Genomic DNA, 22,720 nt, shown 5'->3' with positions numbered 1-22,720 from the left:
GGAGCATCTTATCCTTTCTGTAATTGTTGAAATTCCACTACTAGGAACTACTCTTATTGGCTACGGATCAATAAGCATGTTCTACAGCTATATACTGGTTTTTGATTTTCTCAGATGTTTGGGACATAGTAATTTTGAGGTCATTCCGCATCAGATATTCGATATTTTGCCGCCTCTTAAATATCTCATATACACGCCCACGTAAGTTAATAGTACTTGTTTTTTGCTCTCTGCTGGTTACTTCTGGAACTTTATTATTCCCCTCTCTAATTAATGTTGAGCTAGGTAAATTACAGTCTATTAATGATCTGTATTCGTATTTTAGATACCGGAAAAAAAAATATTTGTATTTTAGATTATTAACCTTTTTTATAATGAAAATAAAATATATTATCATATTATCAATGTACCTTAAATTCTATATCCAAAATCAACAAATGAAAGAGTATCTAAGTATGCATGTACGAAATTCAGAGCTGTTTTTTTAGCGACTAAGAGCAACTCCATCATGAAAAACTTTTACCAGAAAAATGACTTGCCATGTCAATATAAAAAATATATCCAAAATTTTTAAAATATCACACTCAACTATCTTCACCCGTTGTCTATAATTTAGCCAATCTGTGATAGTTATATTATTCGATAAGAAAATTACACGTCATTTAATATCATATCGAACTGATATATTTTATTTATAACAATTTAAAATATTAATAACATACTATTTTCAAATTATATACGTAAAATGTTATAGCTATATTTTGTTTTAAAATATAAATGACTAATATAGTCACTATCATTCAAACACAATGTCTCTTACACTTTCAACGAACTTTACATTGTTTTTATTAATTTAGCAATCAATTGACTATGTTTTATTAATATAATTGTGTAGGGCTGTTCACGAACCGAGCCGAGCCGAGTTTTGATCGAACCGAGCCGAGCTTTAATTTTTTTTCTGACGAGTCGATCCGAGCCGAGCTTTTTTATCGAACAAAAATTATGTTCAAGCCGAACACGAGCTTGTTCGCGAACAAATACAAGCCGAGCCGAGTCGAGTCGAGCCGAGCCAAAAAAAAAAATAAAGACAAACCGCTAGTTCACTCTTAAAATAGCTAACCAAATAATTTTAATTTTTTTGAAACTTTGTTTATATCACTAAAATGTATATATGTTAACATCCATACGGTTGGATCGGTAAGAAATATTTTTTAAAATATTGAAACACTAAATTAGGATTAAACACCAGTTAGCGGTACTAGTTAACCTTCTACTTGACTGTTAAAATAGCAAACATATTAAAATTATTATTTTCCGAAATTTTGGTTACAACACTAAAATATATATATATATATTAATTATATGTTGAATTCTGAATTCAATAATATATATAAATTATAAAAAAAACCCAAAAATATTACATTTTTTCGAGCTTTAACGAGCCGAGCTCGAGCCGAGCGAGCTCGAGTCGAGCTCAAGCCGAGCTCGAGTCGAGCTCGAGCCGAGCTCGAGCCGAACATACTAAAAGCTCGGCTCGAGCTCGTTTACTTAACGAACAATTTTTTGTGTTCGAGCTCGAGCTCGTTAACTTAACGAGCCGAGCCGAACGAGCTCTTAACGAGCCGAGCTCGAGCTTGTTCGCGAACAGCTCGGTTCGTTAAACAGCCCTATAATTGTGCTTAGAGAAATTTTCGGAGGCATCTAAATGCTCAAGAATTAAGGGGCCGTTTGGCCAAGCTTAAAAGAAGTCTTCTTGCTTAAACTAGAAAAATGGAGCAGAAGTGAGAAGTAAATAAGTTAATAAAGTGTTTGGAAAAGAAGCAGTGAGAAAAAGTTAGCATTCTCAGCTTTTTAAAAGTGCTTCTACTTCTTTACACAAACAGGTCAAGAGAAGCAGAAGCCATAAGCAGCTTCTGCTTCTGTAAAACAAACATGCCCATAATTTTGTTACTTATTTGATCGAAAATGGCGAGTCATTTGAGCATGTATGCCTTCCAAACCTTCGTGACAGGTTCTCATATCACTTACACTTCAAGGATTTGTTGGGTAATTGTCATACTCTCTAGTCATCTTAATCAAGGCCTCAAGGGGAAAATGCATTTTTGTTTTCAGTTCACTAGCCTTAAATTTTACTCTATTTTTTGGGTAAATATATTTATAATTAATTAACATAATTGAGCTTCGTTCTTCTTTTCGACTCTGCAGATATCATGGTATACATCATACGGACATGGGCAAGAATTTCTGTTTGTTTATGCCACTTCTTGATATATTAGGCAGCACAATTGATGAGCATTACTGGAATCTTCATAAAGAAACAAGCTCAAGTGCAGGTAGATATCCCCTGTATTCCTCATTGATTCAAGCAGTTTGTTTCTTATTAAATAAGTACAAAAATAAAAGCTTCTGGATATACTCCCGCTATTCACCTCAATTGTATAAAGTGGATAAGAACGGAACACACACTTTAATGCTATGTAAAATAGAGTTCAATAACTTATAATTAAATTTTTATTTAGAAAAAAAATTAAAAATAAGTTATCAACCACAGTTCAGCATGGTGGGAGTAATAAACCTCAAGTTATGCGAACAGTGAACACTCAAATAGTCAAATATGCATGCTGAAGCCACATTATCTATGTAATTAAGAGTTAATTGCAAAAATTAACCATGCTTCAGAAATGAGAAACTGGACAAGATTCGATAACTTATTGCTGAACCCTTTCATTGTGTACTTATTTGTAATGTAGCGTTCAGAGATATATGTTTACATTGATGGAACTTGTGAACTTCAATATCTGTAATACCCACGTTGTTGTCTGCTTCATTACAATTACAATTTTCTGTGGAATTGAAGGCAGGAAAAGAAGAATACCTGATTTTGTGTTTCTTGCACACGGTGTGGATGTTGTGTCATCACTACATGCTCCATTCATTTTTCGTTCATTCAGTTCAAAGCCTTTCTCTACGAGGTTCTTTTTACTTCCATTGTGGCCTATCTCATTGCTGGTAATACCTACAATGTGGGCCTTTGCTAAGACTTTCCCTGTGAGTTTCTATGAGCTTAAGGGGAGGCTGTTCCAGTTGTGGGCTGTCCCAAGGTTTGGTTTCCAGGTAACAGTTTTAGTTCTTTAAAAAGATCAAGATTACGGTGAAGTAAATCTAAATCAGACAGCTTTTCCTTTTTAGAGGAGCAAAAGAGGCATAAATCAATTTAATCAGCAGCGATATATTTGCAGCATCTTCATGTCAAATGCTAGAAAGATTTGTTTAGAAAAAAATAACACCTTGATTTCAGAAATAGTGGAATTCTAGCAAAACTGAAGCAGAAAATCTTCTGAACATCTCTTATATGCAGTATATTCAACACGGGTTAGGTTCAAATTAGAACTTAGAACTAATCCCTTAGATCTGTGCTTGATCAATGACTCGTATTTACTTTTTTATTGCTTTACTATTTAGCTGCAGAACACAATTCTTTCTTTGTAACTTATAGAATATGGTGTTCTTCTGCATATCCTCATATTGTCTTTACAATTTATACACTGTTTTTATATATATATATATATATATATAAATTAATTTTGGCTTGACACATTATTATCTTGCAGTACTTCTTACCGTTTGCTGCAGAGGGAATAAATAAGCACATTGAAGATGCCATACTTAGAGCTGATAGACTTGGTGTCAAAGTAATTAATCTTGCTGCATTAAATAAGGTCAGTGTCTCTCCCTGAATTTTCAAGTCAAGTTTGATGTGTGATGTTAGTAGTTGTTCATGTTAAAAATGAAAAGTAGCCTATGCTTGTTTTAGGGATTCCATAAACTATTATCCTAAGGATTATAAACATTTAAATTGCTCAATCCTATGTTTGTTTTAAGAGAATAAGTTATATTTGGATTATAATCCAGTGAATATTAATGTTATGTTTGTTTTGAGGGATGATGTATATGATCAGACTATTATCCTCTAAAATTCTAATCCTGTATCAGAATGAAGCTCTAAATGGGGGCGGAGCACTTTTTGTCAGCAAGCATCCCAAACTTAGAATTCGAGTAGTCCATGGAAACACCTTAACAGCAGCTGTGATTCTCAAAGGAATTCCTCAAGATGTAACGGAGGTCTTTGTGTCGGGTTCCACTTCTAAACTTGGAAGGGCAATTGCGATCTATCTAGCTCGACGCAGAGTTAGGGTCCTGGTAAGAAATAGTTGGGGAACTTTGGCTACTAGTGTAAGATATAGTATCTTCCAATCTTAACCATCATGGTTCAAAGTAGTTTGTTGACTGCTTTAAGTCTGTGGCTAGTTCTGAGGAATTTTTGCAAGAGCTACCTAAAAAGCATTGCAATGTTGCATGGAGCACGCGGCATATAAAACATATCAACAATAGTTTAACTGTTAATAATTTGACTCTTGCCTATGTGATAAACTGACTGTGGTAAGTTACTTAATGCAGATGCTAACGAAGTCCACGGAGAGATTCACAACTATTCAGAAGGAAGCCCCAGTGGACTGCCAGAACTTCCTAGTTCAAGTCACAGAGTATCAAGCAGCTAAACATTGTAAGGTAACTCTTGATGAACAGTATGTGCTGTAGTTACAACTGACAATTAGGATCTTCATTCTTCCTGTGTCATGAACATCTGCCACTTGAATCTGATATATTACATTCATATGTGTCCGTTCAGACATGGATCATCGGTAAATGGACTACTCCGCAGGAGCAACGTTGGGCCCCTCCAGGGACACATTTCCATCAGTTTGTGGTTCCAACTATTATTTCCTTTCGGGGAGACTGCACTTATGGTTCGCTTGCAGCCATGAAACTTCCTGATAATGTGGAGGGGCTTGGCATGTGTGAGGTATGTATATCTCATCATTAGACCTGTATCACCATCTCAGTGTTTCAGTGCTATGCATTCACAAATATTTGTAATGAATTCTTTTCAATATTGGAGCAGTACACACTGGAAAGAGGGGCTGTTCATGCCTGCCATGCCGGAGGAGTTGTTCACTTACTTGAAGGCTGGACTCACCATGAAGTCGGTGCTGTGGATGTTGATCAGATTGATGTTGTCTGGGAGGCAGCACTAAGGCATGGCCTTAAGCCATGCTAGTACTTCTACATTTCGAATCCAATCCTTATCTATCGGATTGTTTTACTTGGTAATAATTATCATGTTATCTATAACAGAATGTACCACTATAAGAAATAAGCACTCATCCTATAGTGCTTTCATTGAGTGTGATGTATGCAGAGACATAATTGTAATATATAACATATTCGATGTCAGTCTACAAAGCAAATTATCTTTTCAAACATAAGCGGAGAGAGCAAGGCATTACAAGGCTACAAGAACAATGACCAAACCGGGTCATTTTACACTTCTCTTGGATGCCATATCAGTAAGAAACTTGTCCAGAGTTCAAGCAATTTTCCATTTTTAGAAACTGAACTCTTGTCCAAAGTTCGAGAAATATACCATTTTTAGAAAGTAAACATCCCCACATTAATCTCATATCCAAATCAACAAGACAATCGCACTTTTTTAGAAAATTGGGAGGTGCCACCCAATTCTCCTTCTCTACATTGATGATTGTGCTTTAGATTTTATTTAGGTTAACTCCTCAGTCACTGCTCTTTCCATAGTAACTGTAGTACTTGGATCATAAATATATAACAGAGCTTGATGCCTAGGTGGCTAGGTGTTCATCTATATAAGTGGAGTTCCAAAACCAACTGGGATAAACCCAAGTTACATACTTTGAATATTAAGAAGAAACATGAAGTTCTTTTATGTCTTTCTTTAGTGATTACTGATTATTAATTTGCTACTTGCATACATCTATATTTCTCGTTAACTATATACTTGTAAATCATCTGGCCTTTCTCTCAGAGAGAGAGGGAGAGAGAGAGAGAGAGATGTTAGAAGCAGAAAGCAAATGCAATCCTGGTAAAGTGGATGCTCCTCTCTTTGCATGGCCATGGAAATCTTTGGGCAGTTACAAGGTACTAGCTAGAACGCTCTCATTCTTTTATAGCTTCTTCTAAATATTCGAAAAACCTGTATGACATATTGTCTTAATTGGTTTAGTATTTGCTATACGGTCTCCTTTTTGCGGAATTTCTCTATTCAACATATTGGGAGGAAAGACAGGGCCATGAATGTGATTGGTGCATGCATATATTAATCATATGCATGCTAAGAAGCCTTATTCATCAGTTATGGAGCTCTTATGACGGAATGCTTTTCCTTAATCATGACCGTCGTCTTTCACAAAGCGGCATTAATTTTAAGCAAATCGACAACGAAAGGCACTGGTATATTGCTTGGTTAGTTTTGTGTTTTTCACAGGGGATTTCTTTTTGCATGCTTATATTGAGTAATTATATGTGTTTTCCAGGGACAATTTCATTATCCTTCAAGCAATTGTGGCCTCTGTTTTATGTTTGAGCTTTCCTACTCTTACCGAGCTTCCTATTTGGGATACAAGAGGCAACATCTGCTGTATATTTCTTCATGTGGTGCTTGCGGAGCCATTATATTATTGGGTGCATAGGTTATCACATGTCACAGCTTTCTTTCAACGTTACCACTGGCTACACCATAGCTCTGCAGTGCCTCATCCCTTTACAGGTAAAAATGAAGCATTAAAAATAACCAAACAGTAGGCAGATGCCCTGCTTGGTGACTGATCTTATGTGAAATTTTATCTGGTGCAGCTGGACTTTCGTCATACTTGGAACATCTTATACTCTGTGTAATTGTTGGAATTCCAGTACTAGGAACTGCTTTTATTGGCTACGCATAAGTTAGCATGTTCTACGGCTATATCTTGGTGTTTGATTTTCTCAGATGTTTGGGACATAGCAATATTGAGGTTGTTCCTCATCGGATATTCCATCTTTTGCCCCCTCTTAAATATCTCATATATACACCGACGTAAGTTAATATTTCATTTCTTACTCTGCTGGTGATTCCATATAGTTTTAGTACTTTGGGGGTAGTTCTCATTCTGTTCACAGTTCACTGGCCTTTGTTTTTCTATTAAAACATAAAATTATAATTTATTTTCATATTTAACTTTCGTTTTTATTTTCTACTCTGCAGATATCATCGTATACATCATGTGGACATGGGCAGCCACTTCTGTTTGTTTATGCCATTTTTTGATGTACTAGGCAACACAATAGACGAGCGTTACTGGAATCTTCATAAAGAAACAAGCTCCGGTGCAGGTAGAGATCAGCCTGTAGTCCTATTTGATTTAGGCAGTTTGTTTTCTGTTAAATTTAAGAAGAAAAAAAGTTAGATTTCATAAAGTCTTCTTGGACGTGTACACTCAGAGATGAATGATTCAACAGTTGGAATTTTTGAACTTTAAAATTTTGATTTCTACTTTGTCTTCTGCATTGTAATTTCAACTTTCTTTTAAAATTGAAGGTGCAAGAGGAAGAATTCCTGATTTTGTGTTTCTTGCACATGGTTTGGAAGTTGCGTCATCGGTACATGTTCCATTCATTTTCCGCTCATTCAGTTCAAACCCTTTCCCTAAGAAGGTCTTCTTGCTTCTATTGTGGCCTTTTTCCTTGGTGGTGGCTCTTACAATTTGGGCCTTTTCCTGTGAGTTTCTACAAGCTTAAGGGGAGTTTGTGTGACATCCCGGATTTTCGGGAATTATTCTATTATATTTATTCATAATTTTTCCAGAAAAATGAGAAATAAAATTCAATATTTTATTCTAGTTTGTTAATTTACAAATATATATATATGAGTTGGGCTCCTTGGAGTACACAAAAAATTGGAGTCCTTGGAGTACATTCTTAGAACCGTTGGATGGGTTTTGATCCTGTGGCTCTCAATTAAACAAAATTGCAGTTTTATTTCAAATTTTGAAACAGAAATACACAAAAGAGTAGAGTAGTTATCCGTATGCGTATACTGCGGGTGCATCAAATCCCGCAACCCACTCCTCAAAAGTTGCAGTTGCATGTAGTGCAGGATTTTCTTCTCCAAGATTGGTGTTTGAAAAGATATCGACTTTCAGTTGCAAGCGTAGGATAAGTACGGAAGAAAAGCAAAGAACTAATCGGAAGATGAGTGGAGGTATGAATTGCAGAACAAAACATTTTTTAGTTCTGCATCTCAGTTGCATATAATCAAGTTGTTCTTTTTTGGCGCTTTCAAGGTAATATGTGAAATGGGTATATTGTTCTGTTGGATTTGAAGAGTTCTGTTTGAAGTTTGTAATTTCAGATTGTGACATAGTGGATGCATGACATAGAAGTGTAATGCGCTTGATTGTAGTTCTTCGAGGGTTTATTTACTGTAATTTACTTTGTTACTTACTATAGATGACTAGGGTTTTTTGATTACGCTGTTTTGTTGTCCTGCTATTTGAGTTTTTGACTGGGTAAATGTGAATCTTGTTTTTTTTACAGATTTTTATCTTGTGCGCAGTCAGTACTGCAATTTTTTAGCTTGTGCATACAATGGGTACTGCAAAGATTTTAAGTTTCAATGAATTCATATTGGAATGTGAGAATTTATTTTTTTGATTTACCCTGCATCGATGCGTATTGATTGTTACTTACTATAGATGACTAGAGTTTTTTTATTAGGCTATTTTGTTGTTCTACTATGTGAATCTTGTATTTCTTGTCCTTAAACTGATCATGCAAATGGATTGCCAGTGGCATGTGTGAATGATGCATAAAGTGAGGAACAAAATATTTTAGAGAACTTGAAGATCTATTTGTTTTTTCTGATGAAATGGATTGGCACCCTTGTGTTGAATATATATCCATTTGTCCATGGTATGCACCCCTGTCTTGTTGTAACCGGGCTATTCTTTTTAAATTTGTAATGCATGTAGGTTGCAAGTAGCCGTTTAATTGAAAGCCCCTGGGTTTTTAATTTGCCAAAGAAGAGCCCAGTGTTTGTGAATTTGGAGGATGATGTTGTGACAGACAAGACAGACGTAGTTGTTGGTGATAAGAGGTCGTCCTTGAAGAGAGCAAGACAAAAGGTAACAGCTGTTAATAATTCTGAATAACAGACGATGAATTCCAGCAGTATAGATGTTCGCAGTGAAAGGATACACGGTAACAGGCTGAAAAGAATGGAGTTAAGCAAGGAAGAAGATGAATTTGTTACTCCAGGGGAGAATTTTGGCAGCAGTGGCAAGAAAGGGCAATACCGAAGGGGAGTATTTAAGTTGGAAGTGTAGAACAATTATCTTAGCAGTAAATTTGGATAGTCTGAATTGTTCTGGATGCTTGTTCTTTTTGTTTTTGTGAGAATATGCACAAGTTTAGTAATTGTCACGCAACATCAGTACCTTTTTTTAACTCTTTATATTAAAAAGCTGAAAGATGTTCGTAACTTTGAGGACATAGTATGCTAGTAGCTCCCTTAATTCTCCTTTTTTCTTTGTGCATAGTATGCTAGTAGCTCCCTTGTCTGATAATTTTAAGGGCGAGATTTTTACTCATATTCTAGCTGTAGGCGTCTAAACTTGTAATATTTAGACAAATTTGCTACCAGAACTATTCTTTCAGCCTCTAGCTCAGTGGAATCTTTGTCAAGCTCGGCCTTTTCCACGAATCAGGGCCTTCCTTGCCTCTATATTCTTGTCTTCCTTAGGGAACGACAAGCTAAACTACATTCCAACAAACCTTTTTTGGCACAAGACCTGCTCCTGCAGTTGCTGGATATAGTGGAAGAGAACCTTCATCAAGTTATCCTGGTTTTTTAAAAATAATTATTATGGCACCAGGGATATTAGTCTTAGCTGCATGGAATCCCAAAAAGCCACTCATACTTTTACCCAGTATTGCACATAACATACAGTTGTCTAGTGATTTCAATGCAATTTCAGGAACATCAATGTCATGTCCTCATGCTTCTGGTCTTGCAGCTCTTCTAATAGGCGCACATCCTGAATGGAGTCCTGCAGCTATTCGTTCTGCAGTAATGACCACCGTAAACCCTCTGGACAATTCACAGCACAAGATTAAGGATACTGAAACTCATTTGGAAATTGCTACTCCCTTGACAATGGGATCTGGTCAAGTTGTAACTAACCGTGCCCTTAATCCAAGGTTGTATACGATGCAACAACACATGACTATGCCCATTTCCTCTTCGCGACAATTTTACAAAAAAATCAAATTTCTACCATCACAAGATCCAGTTTCAGCTGCTCAAACCCATCTTGTAATCTAAATCACCCGTCCTTAAAAATTGTCAGCTTAAAAATTGTACTGTCTTGGCTTATACATGCACATATTTCACTTGCCAACTTAAAAATTGTACCACCTTGGCTTATAAATTCACATATTTTCACTTGCCTTAGCTTTTAAATTCACATATTTCACTTGGCAACTTAAAAATTGTACTGCCTTGGCTTATTATAAAATTAAGCACTTGAAATACTGAAGCATGTCATTTAGTTAAAGTTCCATCCCACATGTATAATATAGCCTTTTAGAGTTGTGTGACTCCATATAATAATTGAACTGATTAACCTTGACTGTTTTTTAAATATAAAGGGTGTATTGTAGTTTTATGCATTGCTTATGGCTTACAAAACAGCGCATAGGCACAACTGATGAGGGCATCATATTGATAAGCTTAGGAGACGACTTGAAAATATCTTGCAAAACAAAACAGACATCTAAAATACCTATTAGATACCACAACAACTCTGAGAGTATCATCTGCAATATTTGACGAAATAAGACAATCCATAATATTTCTAAACAACTGGAGCAATCATACTATATGCCTCTCAATAAAATAAAAGGAATTTGAAGTTGTGTAAGGAAGTACAGAGTGTTATATAGTAATAGTTTCTGGAACCGTAAACCTCCTTCCAATGTTAATACCTGAATTAGACACTGTTTTGAAATAATGTCAATTTTAAAAATAATATTAAAGAACAATATTCAGCCTAGGATTTAGAGACATTTTTTCTTCTGGACATGTACGAGCATTGTGTCTTGCAAGCTTGTTGCAGGTGCTGCATTTTCTTGTCCTCTAGTTCTCCATTGAGATCTCGCGACTATATTTTATCCTGCTTCCATAATCTCCGTTTCGATTTATATTTGGATTCTTTGCGGATATTTCAGATGCAGGAGTCCAAACTTTAACACCATCAGGAGAAGTAAAAAACACGGACTCAGAACTATCAATTTCATTACGTTCTTCACCATCTTTATCAGAATTAGAACTACTAGAGCTTTCGGAGATTTGAGATTTTATATCATGAGCGGTTTCAATTGACTCGGAACTTTCGATGTGCAGAATTATCTCTGAAATTACAAAATAAACCAACCAAAATATAATCAACATTTAATCATGCTAACCAAGCGACAAAAATTCAAAAAAAACATTATCTTAAGTACTTGGCTTGCACTGGGCATTTGCTCAAGCATAACATATAAAGCATTACTGTACAAACCATCTCTAACGAAAACCTATCAAAGAAAACAAAGACACATACTTTCATATTGTAAATAATTGAAACAATCCCTGTGCTTGTCGGCAACTGCCATAATTATCTGTCAGGCAAGAACAAGATTACGAATTCGAATACAGCGGAACAAAATAAATTAGAAAAAAGCCACGGCTGGAACTATGTAAGATCTTTGATAATGGAGTGCAGGACATAATGAGAACATTGATAAAACAAAGTTTTCAGTACACGTCTGTTGATCAGTAATAGATATGCTATAATCTTGGATCTGTTACAACTGCCGATTAAAGAGGACAACATACGTATAAACATACTCAAACATATACGGTATGACTTGATGTTTTAATTTAATATTAAAATTAAAAAACTGCCAAATAAATGCTAGCCCTTGGATGAGAAATGAATGGACGGTAGATGCTTTGTCCTCCAATACTCCAAGAATTATGTGTACTCCATATAACTTTTCTATATATATATATATATATTTGTTTGAATTTCCTTGCCATTTAGGTATGGGAAAATATCTGTTGATCGTGCAATTATTTTTTATGAGATTTAATTGAATTATTGGTGTACGATTATGTGTCTGTGCATTTACTTATGTTTTAATATTATTATATTATTTTATTAAATTTGTTTCCTTTTAAATGGATTGTTATTTTTGAAAAAAAATATAAAGATGATTTGAGAAATTATTATAATTGCTCGATAGTGATTATAAATATTTTTAGGAGTTTTTAAAAATATTAAAATTATATTTCTATAAGGACATGATTTTTAATTAGTTTCCGAACGCAGCTAACTTCGTAATTTTGTATAAATTGTGAAAATACTCTATAAATCTCAAAACTTTTAATTGATTAGTTTTATAATATTCCGAGATTTGTAAAAATATTTCGGTAGTTGTCGAGAAAAATCTTACTAGTATGTTATTCCCGTAAATTAGTTAAAGGATATAATATAAGTGATTATTGAGCAATTGAACTATAGTGGGCTAATTGTGATAATAACAGGTGCTCACATCCTTTTTCTTGTTTTGTGCCACGTATCAACCCCTCTGTTAGTCTCTCGACCTCACCGCCTCTCTCCCTCAACTCCACCCAGTCGATCGCTACATCCCTACACACCTTTCCGTCTCCATCTTTCACCTCTAAATTCACTGCCTCCAGACTTCGCCGTGATCTCCAGCCGCTGCCAATCTCCACCACCGCTGCTATGTCCTCCGTTTTTACTCCGCTCGAAGCCAGTAGTTGTCCTTCAATTCTTCGGCCAATTAACTCTGTTTTCTGGCCAGCAGTCCACCCTTTCTTTAATTATTCTGATTGGGTATATCTCGAATTGTCTCCTCTATTAGTTATGTATGTATGTATGTATATGCGTATAACTCGTTTGTGTTGTGTTGGGGTTTTGTGAATTGTTAGTGTTGATTTAAATCAGTTATATATACAATTTTATGCAGTTATACGAGTTGTTTAGTAGTGAAATTGATATGAACTGGAATCTGCACTGTCCTGTTCTGTTATGGTATATCGTGACTGCTTGTCCCTTATTTTGTATAGTGGGTATAGGATGGGAATGTTCTACTCGGAGTCTAGTTTGTCCACGCGAAAACCTTGTGTTATTTGAGTTAACGAGCTATTAGTTATGATTATTTTGGTATAGTATGTGCAGAGCTGCTTCGCTTTTTAACTTTCTAAATTATACTTAAATTACTTAAACTTTGATTTTTAAGCCAAAACTTATTTTGTAGCTGTTCAAGGAGTTCAGGGAGGTCTCCTAAAAATTTCAAGTAAAAATCATGTATATTTGATTTATTAAAAATGTTTGAATGTTGGTAGCGCAAACTTGTGAAAATTCAGTTTTGATGTCACAAAGAGAATTGTTTTTGCAAGTTGAATCTATGAGTTGAGTTTGAAATTTCTGTGAACTCTGCATATAAGATTTATAAAGATCTCTGAGAAATATTCTGTTAAAAAGTTGAATTATGACTTACAATTTAGCTATGATTTCAGAATTTGCTAATTATTTAAATTCAGTCGGCAAGTAATGGTTGATGATATTTGATTGGTTTATTGAGTTTGATTACTTGTTGAATAGTATAGGAAAACAGGTGGATAGTCCGATAAACAGAGGAGATGCTGCCGAATTTTCATTAGGAATTATATATATTTTACTTGCTAAAGGATATTAAATATTTAAGAATAAGGCGACATTGTTAATTGAAACATGTTATATGTTAGCTTATCAATATTGACTTTTAATAGTTATAAAAGTTAATTGTTCAACTATGTGCTATGTGTTTATCTGACTATGTAGTATGTATATGGATTTACGGAGGGTAGCTAATTGCGGATTTTAAACGTTATTCGATATTAGTGTACTCCGTCAGCATCGACAACTGAAATACTGTGTTACTCTTGGAGAATCAACCGAGACTTGTATATCGAGGACATTCAGCAATAGTTGAATAGCTTTGCGAATTGAATCAGCAATAGTTCCTTAAGACGAAGCTGTGCTGTGAGATAGTTCGGTAGAAATTAATCGGTGTGAAAATCAGCAGAACTGAGGCAAGTATCCCTATCTTCACTTATTGTTCAAGTGATATTTCCTTTAAACCTTATTATGCAAGTACTATAACTCTTCACTTATTGTTCAAGTGATATTTCCTTTAAACCTTATTATGCAAGTACTATAACTCTTCACTTATTGTTCAAGTGAGATATTTTGTTCAATCATGATATTGATAGATTAATTTCTCTCAAGCTTTCTTGCGAGTAATTTTATTCTCAACTTGATATTACTGCAAGTATTCCTATGCTACTTCTTTATTTAAAAGCAAGTATATCTAACCAATCTTTTTCTATGAATACTGCTTTTATTTAACACTTGTACCTTGGGAAAAAGTCTTTCCTAAAACTTGAATTGGAACGATTAATGAATGCTTTATGGGAATAGTACTTATTATCCTTCCAAATGGGACACTTAAATTACATTGAAATTTTTGGAACTGGGAAGTAAAAGAAAAATTCAGATATAATCATTGGACCATTGTTTTGTTTGCGTAAGAGGCTGATGCCCAGCTTTGCGTAAGAGGTCTTTGCCCAGCCTATTGTTTTGTTTGCATAAGAGGCCCTTGGCCCAGCGTTATATGGAGACCTAGCTAGTCTTCAGTTCCGGAACATCTTATTTTAGGGCAATGCGTAACCATTGTCCCGGTTACTGTAGACTGATCATCTACGTGACTATTAACGTCCAATATATCTGAATGCTTTGGAAATTTATATATACTTTTGAATTGTTTTGGCTTCAAGCTAAAAGCATGTTGTTTTGTATACTTCCAGTTTAATTACTTTCTCTGCATTAACTCTTGTTTCTTTTTTAACTATTATACTTGCTGAGCATTCTTTTGCTCATTCTTGCTATTTCTTCTAACCCCTTTCAGATAATGTTAAAGATGGTTCGCTTATTTAGGCTAAGCATAAGAGTAAGGCTAGGCGAGGATTGCAAGTGACTAAGTTTCAACCTGATGGTCAGGAAGAGTATCCAGGATCGAGTCTTTTGGACTAGTGGTAATTAGAGTTGTCTAAATTTGATTTAGTTGTAAAAACATGTAATAAAATTTATTAGTTTTACTTTTCTGATTTTAATACTATAGCCTGTTCGCGATCCTGTTTTAAAGGGGGTTAAACTTTGTTCTTTTAAATCTTTTAATAAAGCTTTTAAGTTTTGAATTCTTTGATTTTTATTAGCTTTTCAACAATACATGTTTCAAAAGTGTAAATCGTTTTTTTATTCCAGGTTTGAAATACTTTTTTTTACTTTCTTTCAAAAAAAAAAAATACAGGTTTTCAATTGTTTTCTTTTAGTGGCACCAAATCCAGACCCCCGGATTTGAGGGCTGTCACAGTTTGTGCCAGATGTGGATTGTGCCAAGGTTTGGTTTCGAGGTAACAGTTTTTAGTATCTTTACACATCATGATTATGATAAATTGATACAGTAGTAAATCAGACAGCATCCTTTAGTCCCTTTATTCCCCCTTCTGCAAACTTAATTTCTGTTTTTTCCTCTTCTGAGGAGCAAAAGAGGCAAAAAATAATCTAATCAGCTGAGATATATTTGCAGCAAAGCGAAACATAACACCTTGATCTCAGAAATTATGAAATTCTAACAAAGCCAAAGCAGAAAATGTTCTGAACAGTTATAATGTTCTGTATATTCAACAGTACCTGTTGATGTTTTCGTACACAAAAGAACATTGAATATACCAGTTCTGGCCAATAAAAAGCAGTATAAACTTAACAAGCGCGTAACTTATTATTTTGCAGTACTTCTTACCTTTTGCTGCTCAGGGAATAAATAAGCACATTGAAGATGCCATTCTCAGAGCTGACAGACTTGGTGTCAAAGTAATTGGTCTTGCTGGATTTAATAAGGTCATTGTCGCCCACTGAATTTTCATGTCAAGTTTTATTGTTCGGATATTAGTACTTGCTTATGTTAAGAAATAAAACTTAATGTTACAGAGTGAAGCTCTAAACGGGGGTGGAGTACTCTTTGTCAACAAGCACCCCAAACTTAGAATCCGAGTAGTCCATGGAAACACCTTAACAGCAGCTGTGATTCTTAAAGAAATTCCTCAAGATGTAACAGAGGCCTTTGTGGTGGGAGCCACTTCTAAGCTTGGAAGGGCAATTGCGATCTATCTAGCTCGACGCATGGTTAGGGTCTTGGTAAGAAATAGTTGGGCAACTTTGGCTACTAGTGTAAAGTATTTCTTAGCTTTTTGAGAGTAGTTTCCAATCTTAATCGTCATGTTTAAATGTACTTTGTTCGCCGTCCATTAAGTTTGTGGCTAGTTTTGAGGAAATTTCTGCTAGAACTACCTCAACAGGCATTGCAGATTTGCAGGGAGCAAAGATATTAACAAAAGCTATATTGTGAACAATGTCACTTTTGTCTATGCGATGAACTATCTCTGATAAGTTACTTAATGCAGATGCTAACACAGTCTACCGAGAGATTCACAATTATTCAAAAGGAAGCCCCAGTGGACTGCCAGAACTTCCTAGTTCAAGTCACAGAGTATCAAGCAGCTAAACATTGTAAGGTAACTTTTTAATGACCATTATGTGCTGTAGTTACAATATTCTCCAGTATCATGAACATCTGCCACTTGAATCTGATATCTTACATCCATATGTGTCCCCTCAGACATGGATCATCGGTAAATGGACTACCCCGCAGGAGCAACTTTGGGCCCCTCCAGGGACACATTTCCATCAGTTTGTGGTTCCAAATATTAGTCCCTCTCGGAGAGACTGCACTTATGGTTCGCTTGCAGCCATGAAACTTCCTGATAATGTGGAGGGGCTTGGCATGTGTGAGGTATGTATATCTCATCATTAGACTTGTATCACCATCTCAGTGTTTCAGTGCTATGCATTTACAAATATTTGTAATAAATTCTTCTCAATATCGGAGCAGTACACACTGGAAAGAGGGGCTGTTCATGCCTGCCATGCCGGAGGAGTTGTTCACTTACTTGAAGGCTGGACTCACCATGAAGTCGGTGCTGTTGATGTTGATCAGATTGATGTTGTCTGGGAGGCAGCACTAAGGCATGGCCTAAAGCCAGTGTAGTACTTCTACATTTCAAATCCGATCCTTTTCTGCAGGAATTTTTTTTCTTGTAATAATTGTCATGTTATATATAACAGAATGTAGCCATTATGTGAAATAGGCACTCATCTTATAGTGCTTTCATTGAGTGTGATATATGCAGAAACATTATTGTAACATAATATATTCAATGTCAGTCTACAAAGCAAATTATATTTTCCAACATAAGCGGAGAGAGCAAGGCATTACAAGGCTACAAGAACAATGACCAGACCGGGTCATTTCACAGTTCTCTTGGATGCCATATCAGTAAGAAACTTGTCCAAAGTTCAAGCAATGTTCCATTTTTAGAAACTGAACTCTTGTCTAAAGTTCGAGAAATATACAATTTTTAGAAAGTAAACATCCCCACATTAATCTCATAAAACATCCCCACATTAATCTCATATCCAAATCAAACCAACTTCTTCCAAATATGGAGAAAAGTTGAACATTCTCTTGCCAAAATCAAGCTCCTTGTCCATTTCAACCACACTTTGAACATAAAAAGCCTTGCTTGTCCATTTGATTCCCTATAGCTACAACTTAGCAAAGAATGAGTTCTAAAGTGACACTCCTTTTTTCACTTTGCCTTCTGTTCTATGCTGGTAAGGCCTTTAATATCACAGAACTTCTTAGCCAGAACTCGGATTTTTGCACCTTCAATAATTACCTCACTCAAACTCAAGTAGCTGGTGAGATCAATTCACGTCGAAGCATTACTGTGCTTGTAGTCGAAAATGATGCATTAGTCTCATTATCCACGAAACCAATAGAATTTGTTGGAAATATATTGAGTATGCACGTATTGCTTGATTACTACGATGTAGAAAGGTTCCAAACCTTGCCAAGTAAAACATCTATAATCACCACTCTCTTCCAAACCAATGGAGTTTGTGAAGGTCTAGAAGGGTTCTTGAATGCAACAGACTTGGGCACAGGTAGTGTTGTGATAGGGTCAGCTGTTGCAGGTTCAACGGTAACTGCTAAATTGGTGAAATCTGTGGCTGAAGAACCATACAATATATCAGTGCTACAAATTAGTCGTGTCATTTTTCCTAATAGCATTAAAAGGGGAAGCCAGTCTCCTAGGAATCCACCTGCGCCTGGAGGCTTAGTGCCACCAGGCACAACCCCGAATCAGGCACCATCATCAGGATCAAAAAACCCAACACCACCGAGGACAGCCCCTAACAGCCCATGGCCACCAAGTACAGCGCCTAAGAACTCAAGGTCACCGGGGGCAGCTCCTAGGAACTCATGGCCTCCAGGCAATGCTCCCAGGAACACAGGGTCACCGGCTCCCCCTCCTAAGAATGCACCAGCACCAGGCAATGCTCCTAGGAACTCATTGTCACCTGGTACCACTCCTAAGAATGCACCAGCACCAGGTGGTGGTCCTAGGAACTCACTGTCACCGGGTGCCACTCCTAAGAACGCACCACCACTTAGCAATGCTCCTAGGAACTCATGGCCACCAGGTGCCACTCCTGAGAATGCACCTGCAGCATCGGGCAATGCTCCTAAGAACTCATGGTCACCAGGTAGCACTCCTGAAAATTCACCAGTGCCAAGCAATGCTCCTAAGTCTTCCGTGGGAATGACCCCCAGGCTAAGTTTTGGTGTTGTTATGATAATAGTCATATGCGTTTTTCAAACATCAGTCATCTGATAGGACATTTTGAATGAACGAGTTATAATCAGAATAGTTGCATCAGAGTTTTACAAGTGTATGATTAAAGTGAGTTTGTGGAGTATCCTTTTCTTATCACAATTTAAAACCCATCGATTCTTTCAAGGCTCACTCAACTGTGGCAATTTTTGGTAAACTCCAAGACAAGCAAATACATTAATTATTAGCATTACAGTGAGAATAGCCCAAAATAATGCTAGAATCTGTCTTTGGCTTAAATATTAGAATTCTTGAACAATAGAAGGAGAAACATCCAAAACGCAAGAAAAAGATTAAGAGCTGAGCTGAAGAAATCTTAGCGCCATCGGATGTTTAGCTTGCGAGAGTTTATCAGGTTCCAAGGATTCAACAATCTCACCATCCACAAGAAGGCATACAACATCCGCAATTCTCTGGATCTGTTTGATGCTGTGAGAAACCATGATAATAGTCATTCCTTGGTTTGTCTTTAGCTTCACTAAAACGTCCTCTATGTTCTGTGTCGATATTGGATCCAATGCACTTGTGGGCTCATCCAACAACAAAACCTGCCAAAGGAAATGTTAAAATAACTCTAGAGAGTGAACAAGCTATAATATGACAAATAAAACTGAGTAATTAATTGTTGGTATTTAAGTACCTCTGGTTCATTAGCCAGGGTTCTAGCAAGTGCAACTCTCTGAGCTTGTCCAACTGATAGTTCACTACCTGGTCTATCAGATAATGAGATCTCAAGGTCAGCAAGCTTAAGCATCTTATGTACTTCACTGTCACTAAGCTTCTTTCCTCTCAATTTTGGTCCATATCGTATATTATCAGCAACTGTGCCTGTTAAGATGATAAAATGGTTGCACGCTTTCAGCAAACAAAGTTTCAAGCAAGACTACTGCACAATAAATCTTAGTCCCCCCACCCCCCCAATAGATCCAAGTTAACTTCTAAAGCATGAAAGCAATGCGCGCGCACAAATTAACTTCACTTGTTTACCTTCAAACAGAACAGGAAGCTGGAAAAGCATTCCAACTTTGCGACGAAGGGAAAGCACATCAAGATCACAAATATCAACACCATCCAAGAAAACAGTACCAGAAGGAGGCTCCCACAAGCGATTAAGTGCTCGTAACAAAGTCGACTTTCCACTGCCACTAGGCCCTATGACTCCCATGATCACACCCTTTGGTACCTCCAAATCAATATTCCTCAGAATTGCTACATCTTTATTTGATCCCTTTTTCAAACCACTTATTTTAATCTTAGTCCTCTGTACACTTGCCTTATCATCTACATCAACTGCCAACAAATGCTCTTGTGCTTGTTCTACACACACACACATACATAAATAAGCAAAAACAGAACTAAAAAAGCAGTATTTTCTTGTTTTTTTAAGTTCTTGGATTACATTCTAATAAAAAAAACTATATAAATGACCCAACTTTGTTTTCTAAAAGGGGTAACTAGTGATCATACCTTGAAAAGCCTCCATGAAGTGAAGCTAATGAAACCAACAAACTGAATGAGAAATGTTATGATTTTGATGAATCTGCTGCTAGCCTGCTATGTTATTCTGCACTATCAGAAAAGCCCTTCCCCAGACAAGAAATATAAAACCAGGTGTATCTGTATATCACTTTATGTTAACTTTAGCTTGGCATAGGTATGTTTATGCTTGTACCTAATTTTTTCAGATTCTTTGGTTATTAAAAATATAAGGTTAATCTCACTATAGTGCTTATCACATTCTTGGAAAGCTTCGGGAGATCTTGTTTTATCAATCCTGTAAATTTTTTCATAATTACATAATTATTTTTAGTTAATTTCAAAAGGTTAATGTTTTTAAATTTCCAGTTTAAATTTAATTTTAGAGAAGTCATTTCTTAATGTCTTATGTTTGTTTAGTTTCTATGAAATAAGATATTTAATAATATTCTTTCGACAAAGATTGAAATCATGAGAAAAGTTAATATTTTGTTATATGATCACGTTTGACAAAAACTTTCTAGAGAAATATATTTTAAAAATTTATTGGAAAGTTTTTTTAAAAATAAATTTAAGACTCACATTTACACATGCAAGTAACAATAGGCAGGGTAGAAAACAATGTTGATACTTTACGGATATTATAAATTTATTTTCAAAACTTCATCCGATCATCTGTTGATTTGTGCTTATTGTATGAGATTGATGCCATTGGATCAACTTATTAAACTCTATTATCTTAATTGTGTTACCTCTTTCGTGAAATACACTAATAATGTGAAACACACAGTAATAAAGGCAAGCAAGATCATTGTTTTTATCTAGTTCTGCAACAAGAATATACTTGCACAAACAAAATCTATTTTTACCTTTTTACCAGAATTAGAAGACTAGGTGCCGTAAACGTATACTATGCTTGATTAGCATTGAAATGGAAACATATTTTGTCATTATTGCTTTCTTCTACAAATGATGTTTTTTTTTTTTTTTTTTTGAAATCTTGCTGTGAATGCAGCAACTCTCTTAGTCTCAGCTAATTCCGGATCTTATATTTTTCTTTTGGTTTGAGTTATTCTGAGGCCCTTCATGCAGTTCTCAGAATGCATGGTAACTGGTCAGGATGCCTCGAGATATCGAAGTATGTTATTTGAAATTCAGATGAATTTAAGAATTACTTATTATTCGGTGTATATCGAAAATGGATGAATATTTCAACATATTTTGTATTGTTGTTGAAGTTAGCATTCAAATTTAACGACTGGTGACGTTTATTTGTCGCCATACTTTAATGTGAAAGTCGTGATGCTGATCACAGCTGTAGTCACATTCAAACGCCATCATCCTCATCGAACTTTTGATTAAGCCAAAATCGTCAACTATAAATGAACTTGAACTCAATCGAGGAAATTACTTACTCGGATATATATTTCTAAGCAATGACGTAGACCTCTCGGGAAGAAAGCAAGCAGGGCCGGTTTTGAGGGAGTGCAACAAGTGCACCAGCACAGGGCCCATGAAAAGTTAGGGCCCCAATTTATGACTACTTCTTTCTATCTTTTAGTATACTCATGATAAATATAATATAATATTAATATCTCTTGAATTTTTACCATTATTTTATTGAAACACTAATCAATTCTCAACTCTCAAGACCCAGCCATGCACGTCTCTTCTTATTCCTTCTCTCTCCCCATAAATTAGTGCACTGTACAAGCAACAAATCTCACACGGCCACACATATTTAAGTCTAACTACTCAAAAAACAAACAATTTTTCAGTTGTAGTAGTCTAATTTTGTTTATGATATCTTGTTATTTTAAATATATTAGAATTTTGTTTTGTCATTTGGAAGGGCCTCATTCTTAAAGTCAGCACAGGGCCTCAAAAAAGTCCCAGACGGCCCTGAAAGCAAGGTTGCAGGGAAGAAAGCATGACAATCTTTAAAATTTGGAAAAAGTTGCAAAGTAAAGCCACAGGTTGGAGGGGATGCAAAACAAGAGAGAAGAACCCACAGAGGAAGTGAGGGACTATCGGCTGTTTTAGTTATTGCTCGTCAAAGGAAATAATATATTCCAAAGGTACCTTTAAGGACTTGAGTCGACTCACTCTATTCCTTGTATAAGTACTTAATTCTCAACTTTTGCTGGATCTGCTTAGCGTCCATGAATTGAATTAATTTATTTTGAATGTTTTTCCCCATGGTATGTTTTCTGCTTGTTTGTTGTGGGGTTAAATTGTTGCTTGGCAGAAACAATTTGCACAGACCGTTTCCATCTATGATTTTGCCTATACGAACAAGATATGCAAATTTAATTCATACAAGCTGAAAGTCCATGAAAGCAGTAGCCGCGTCCCTAATTCTGAAACAGAATTTTGTTAAAATCAATCGGACAGATCTACAGGTTCCCAGGTTGGCATGCTCCCTCTCAT

The 22,720-nt window shown here is 35.8% G+C and overlaps 5 protein-coding genes and 1 long non-coding RNA gene across 7 annotated transcripts; 5 read left to right on the top strand and 1 right to left on the bottom strand.

The window, feature by feature from the left end:
* The first annotated feature begins 2,230 nt into the window (after positions 1-2,230).
* LOC108226825 (very-long-chain aldehyde decarbonylase CER3) lies at positions 2,231-5,473 on the top strand. Its single transcript, XM_017401817.2, has 7 exons — positions 2,231-2,333; positions 2,858-3,114; positions 3,612-3,719; positions 3,994-4,200; positions 4,459-4,569; positions 4,691-4,864; positions 4,964-5,473. Exons 1-7 carry the CDS (start codon positions 2,231-2,233, stop codon positions 5,117-5,119), a joined length of 1,116 nt encoding a protein of 371 aa, XP_017257306.2. The 3' UTR covers positions 5,120-5,473.
* A 452-nt stretch (positions 5,474-5,925) lies between these two features.
* LOC108226187 (very-long-chain aldehyde decarbonylase CER3-like) lies at positions 5,926-7,647 on the top strand. The gene is made up of 8 exons (XM_064080165.1): positions 5,926-6,012; positions 6,098-6,324; positions 6,408-6,511; positions 6,564-6,640; positions 6,727-6,764; positions 6,860-6,946; positions 7,115-7,242; positions 7,448-7,647. Exons 1-8 carry the CDS (start codon positions 5,926-5,928, stop codon positions 7,645-7,647), a joined length of 948 nt encoding a protein of 315 aa, XP_063936235.1.
* Positions 7,648-7,846: 199 nt separating this feature from the next.
* On the top strand, positions 7,847-9,399 carry LOC135147129 (uncharacterized). The gene is made up of 2 exons (XR_010284641.1): positions 7,847-8,110; positions 8,880-9,399. It is a non-coding gene; the product is annotated as an uncharacterized LOC135147129 (long non-coding RNA).
* A 2,921-nt stretch (positions 9,400-12,320) lies between these two features.
* On the top strand, positions 12,321-17,312 carry LOC135146798 (very-long-chain aldehyde decarbonylase CER3-like). 2 transcript variants are annotated; one of them, XM_064079865.1, is made up of 9 exons: positions 12,334-12,809; positions 13,860-14,050; positions 14,926-15,052; positions 15,328-15,430; positions 15,810-15,917; positions 16,008-16,214; positions 16,481-16,591; positions 16,696-16,869; positions 16,969-17,312. In XM_064079865.1, the coding sequence occupies exons 4-9, from the start codon at positions 15,401-15,403 to the stop codon at positions 17,122-17,124; spliced, it is 786 nt and encodes a 261-aa protein (XP_063935935.1). In that variant the 5' UTR covers positions 12,334-12,809; positions 13,860-14,050; positions 14,926-15,052; positions 15,328-15,400; the 3' UTR covers positions 17,125-17,312. The 2 variants fall into 2 exon arrangements, with proteins under 2 accessions (XP_063935936.1, XP_063935935.1); XM_064079866.1 differs by lacking the exon at positions 13,860-14,050 and having other exon boundaries at positions 12,321-12,809.
* Positions 17,313-17,698: 386 nt separating this feature from the next.
* On the top strand, positions 17,699-18,814 carry LOC108226186 (fasciclin-like arabinogalactan protein 14). Its single transcript, XM_017401130.1, has one exon. It carries the CDS (start codon positions 17,699-17,701, stop codon positions 18,812-18,814), a length of 1,116 nt encoding a protein of 371 aa, XP_017256619.1.
* Positions 18,815-18,931: 117 nt separating this feature from the next.
* On the bottom strand, positions 18,932-20,481 carry LOC108225499 (ABC transporter I family member 17). The gene is made up of 4 exons (XM_017400385.2): positions 20,282-20,481; positions 19,802-20,131; positions 19,455-19,642; positions 18,932-19,362 (listed from the first exon to the last, which is right to left on the bottom strand). The coding sequence occupies exons 1-4, from the start codon at positions 20,295-20,297 to the stop codon at positions 19,108-19,110; spliced, it is 789 nt and encodes a 262-aa protein (XP_017255874.1). The 5' UTR covers positions 20,298-20,481; the 3' UTR covers positions 18,932-19,107.
* Between the last annotated feature and the right edge of the window lie 2,239 nt (positions 20,482-22,720).

The sequence above is a fragment of the Daucus carota genome, chromosome 6 (assembly GCF_001625215.2).
Source record: "Daucus carota subsp. sativus chromosome 6, DH1 v3.0, whole genome shotgun sequence".
Classification (NCBI taxonomy): domain Eukaryota; kingdom Viridiplantae; phylum Streptophyta; class Magnoliopsida; order Apiales; family Apiaceae; genus Daucus; species Daucus carota.
The sequence above is the reverse complement of the archived record's forward strand: the minus strand, read 5'-3'. Positions and strand labels throughout refer to the sequence as shown.

Coding starts and splice junctions, on each gene's coding strand:
- LOC108225499 (XM_017400385.2), bottom strand. Junction 19,643..19,801: donor GCTTCCTGTTCTGTTTGAAG/GTAAACAAGTGA, acceptor TCATCTTAACAG/GCACAGTTGCTGATAATATA. Junction 19,363..19,454: donor CCCTGGCTAATGAACCAGAG/GTACTTAAATAC, acceptor TTCCTTTGGCAG/GTTTTGTTGTTGGATGAGCC.
- LOC135146798 (XM_064079866.1), top strand. CDS start 15,401: ATGTGGATTGTGCCAAGGTTTGGTTTCGAG. Junction 16,592..16,695: donor AAGCAGCTAAACATTGTAAG/GTAACTTTTTAA, acceptor GTGTCCCCTCAG/ACATGGATCATCGGTAAATG. Junction 16,870..16,968: donor AGGGGCTTGGCATGTGTGAG/GTATGTATATCT, acceptor ATATCGGAGCAG/TACACACTGGAAAGAGGGGC.
- LOC108226825 (XM_017401817.2), top strand. CDS start 2,231: ATGGGCAAGAATTTCTGTTTGTTTATGCCACTTCTTGATATATTAGGC. Junction 2,334..2,857: donor AGAAACAAGCTCAAGTGCAG/GTAGATATCCCC, acceptor GTGGAATTGAAG/GCAGGAAAAGAAGAATACCT. Junction 3,115..3,611: donor TCCCAAGGTTTGGTTTCCAG/GTAACAGTTTTA, acceptor ATTATCTTGCAG/TACTTCTTACCGTTTGCTGC.
- LOC108226187 (XM_064080165.1), top strand. CDS start 5,926: ATGTTAGAAGCAGAAAGCAAATGCAATCCTGGTAAAGTGGATGCTCCT. Junction 6,013..6,097: donor AATCTTTGGGCAGTTACAAG/GTACTAGCTAGA, acceptor TAATTGGTTTAG/TATTTGCTATACGGTCTCCT. Junction 6,765..6,859: donor TGGAACATCTTATACTCTGT/GTAATTGTTGGA, acceptor TGATTTTCTCAG/ATGTTTGGGACATAGCAATA.
- LOC108226186 (XM_017401130.1), top strand. CDS start 17,699: ATGAGTTCTAAAGTGACACTCCTTTTTTCACTTTGCCTTCTGTTCTAT.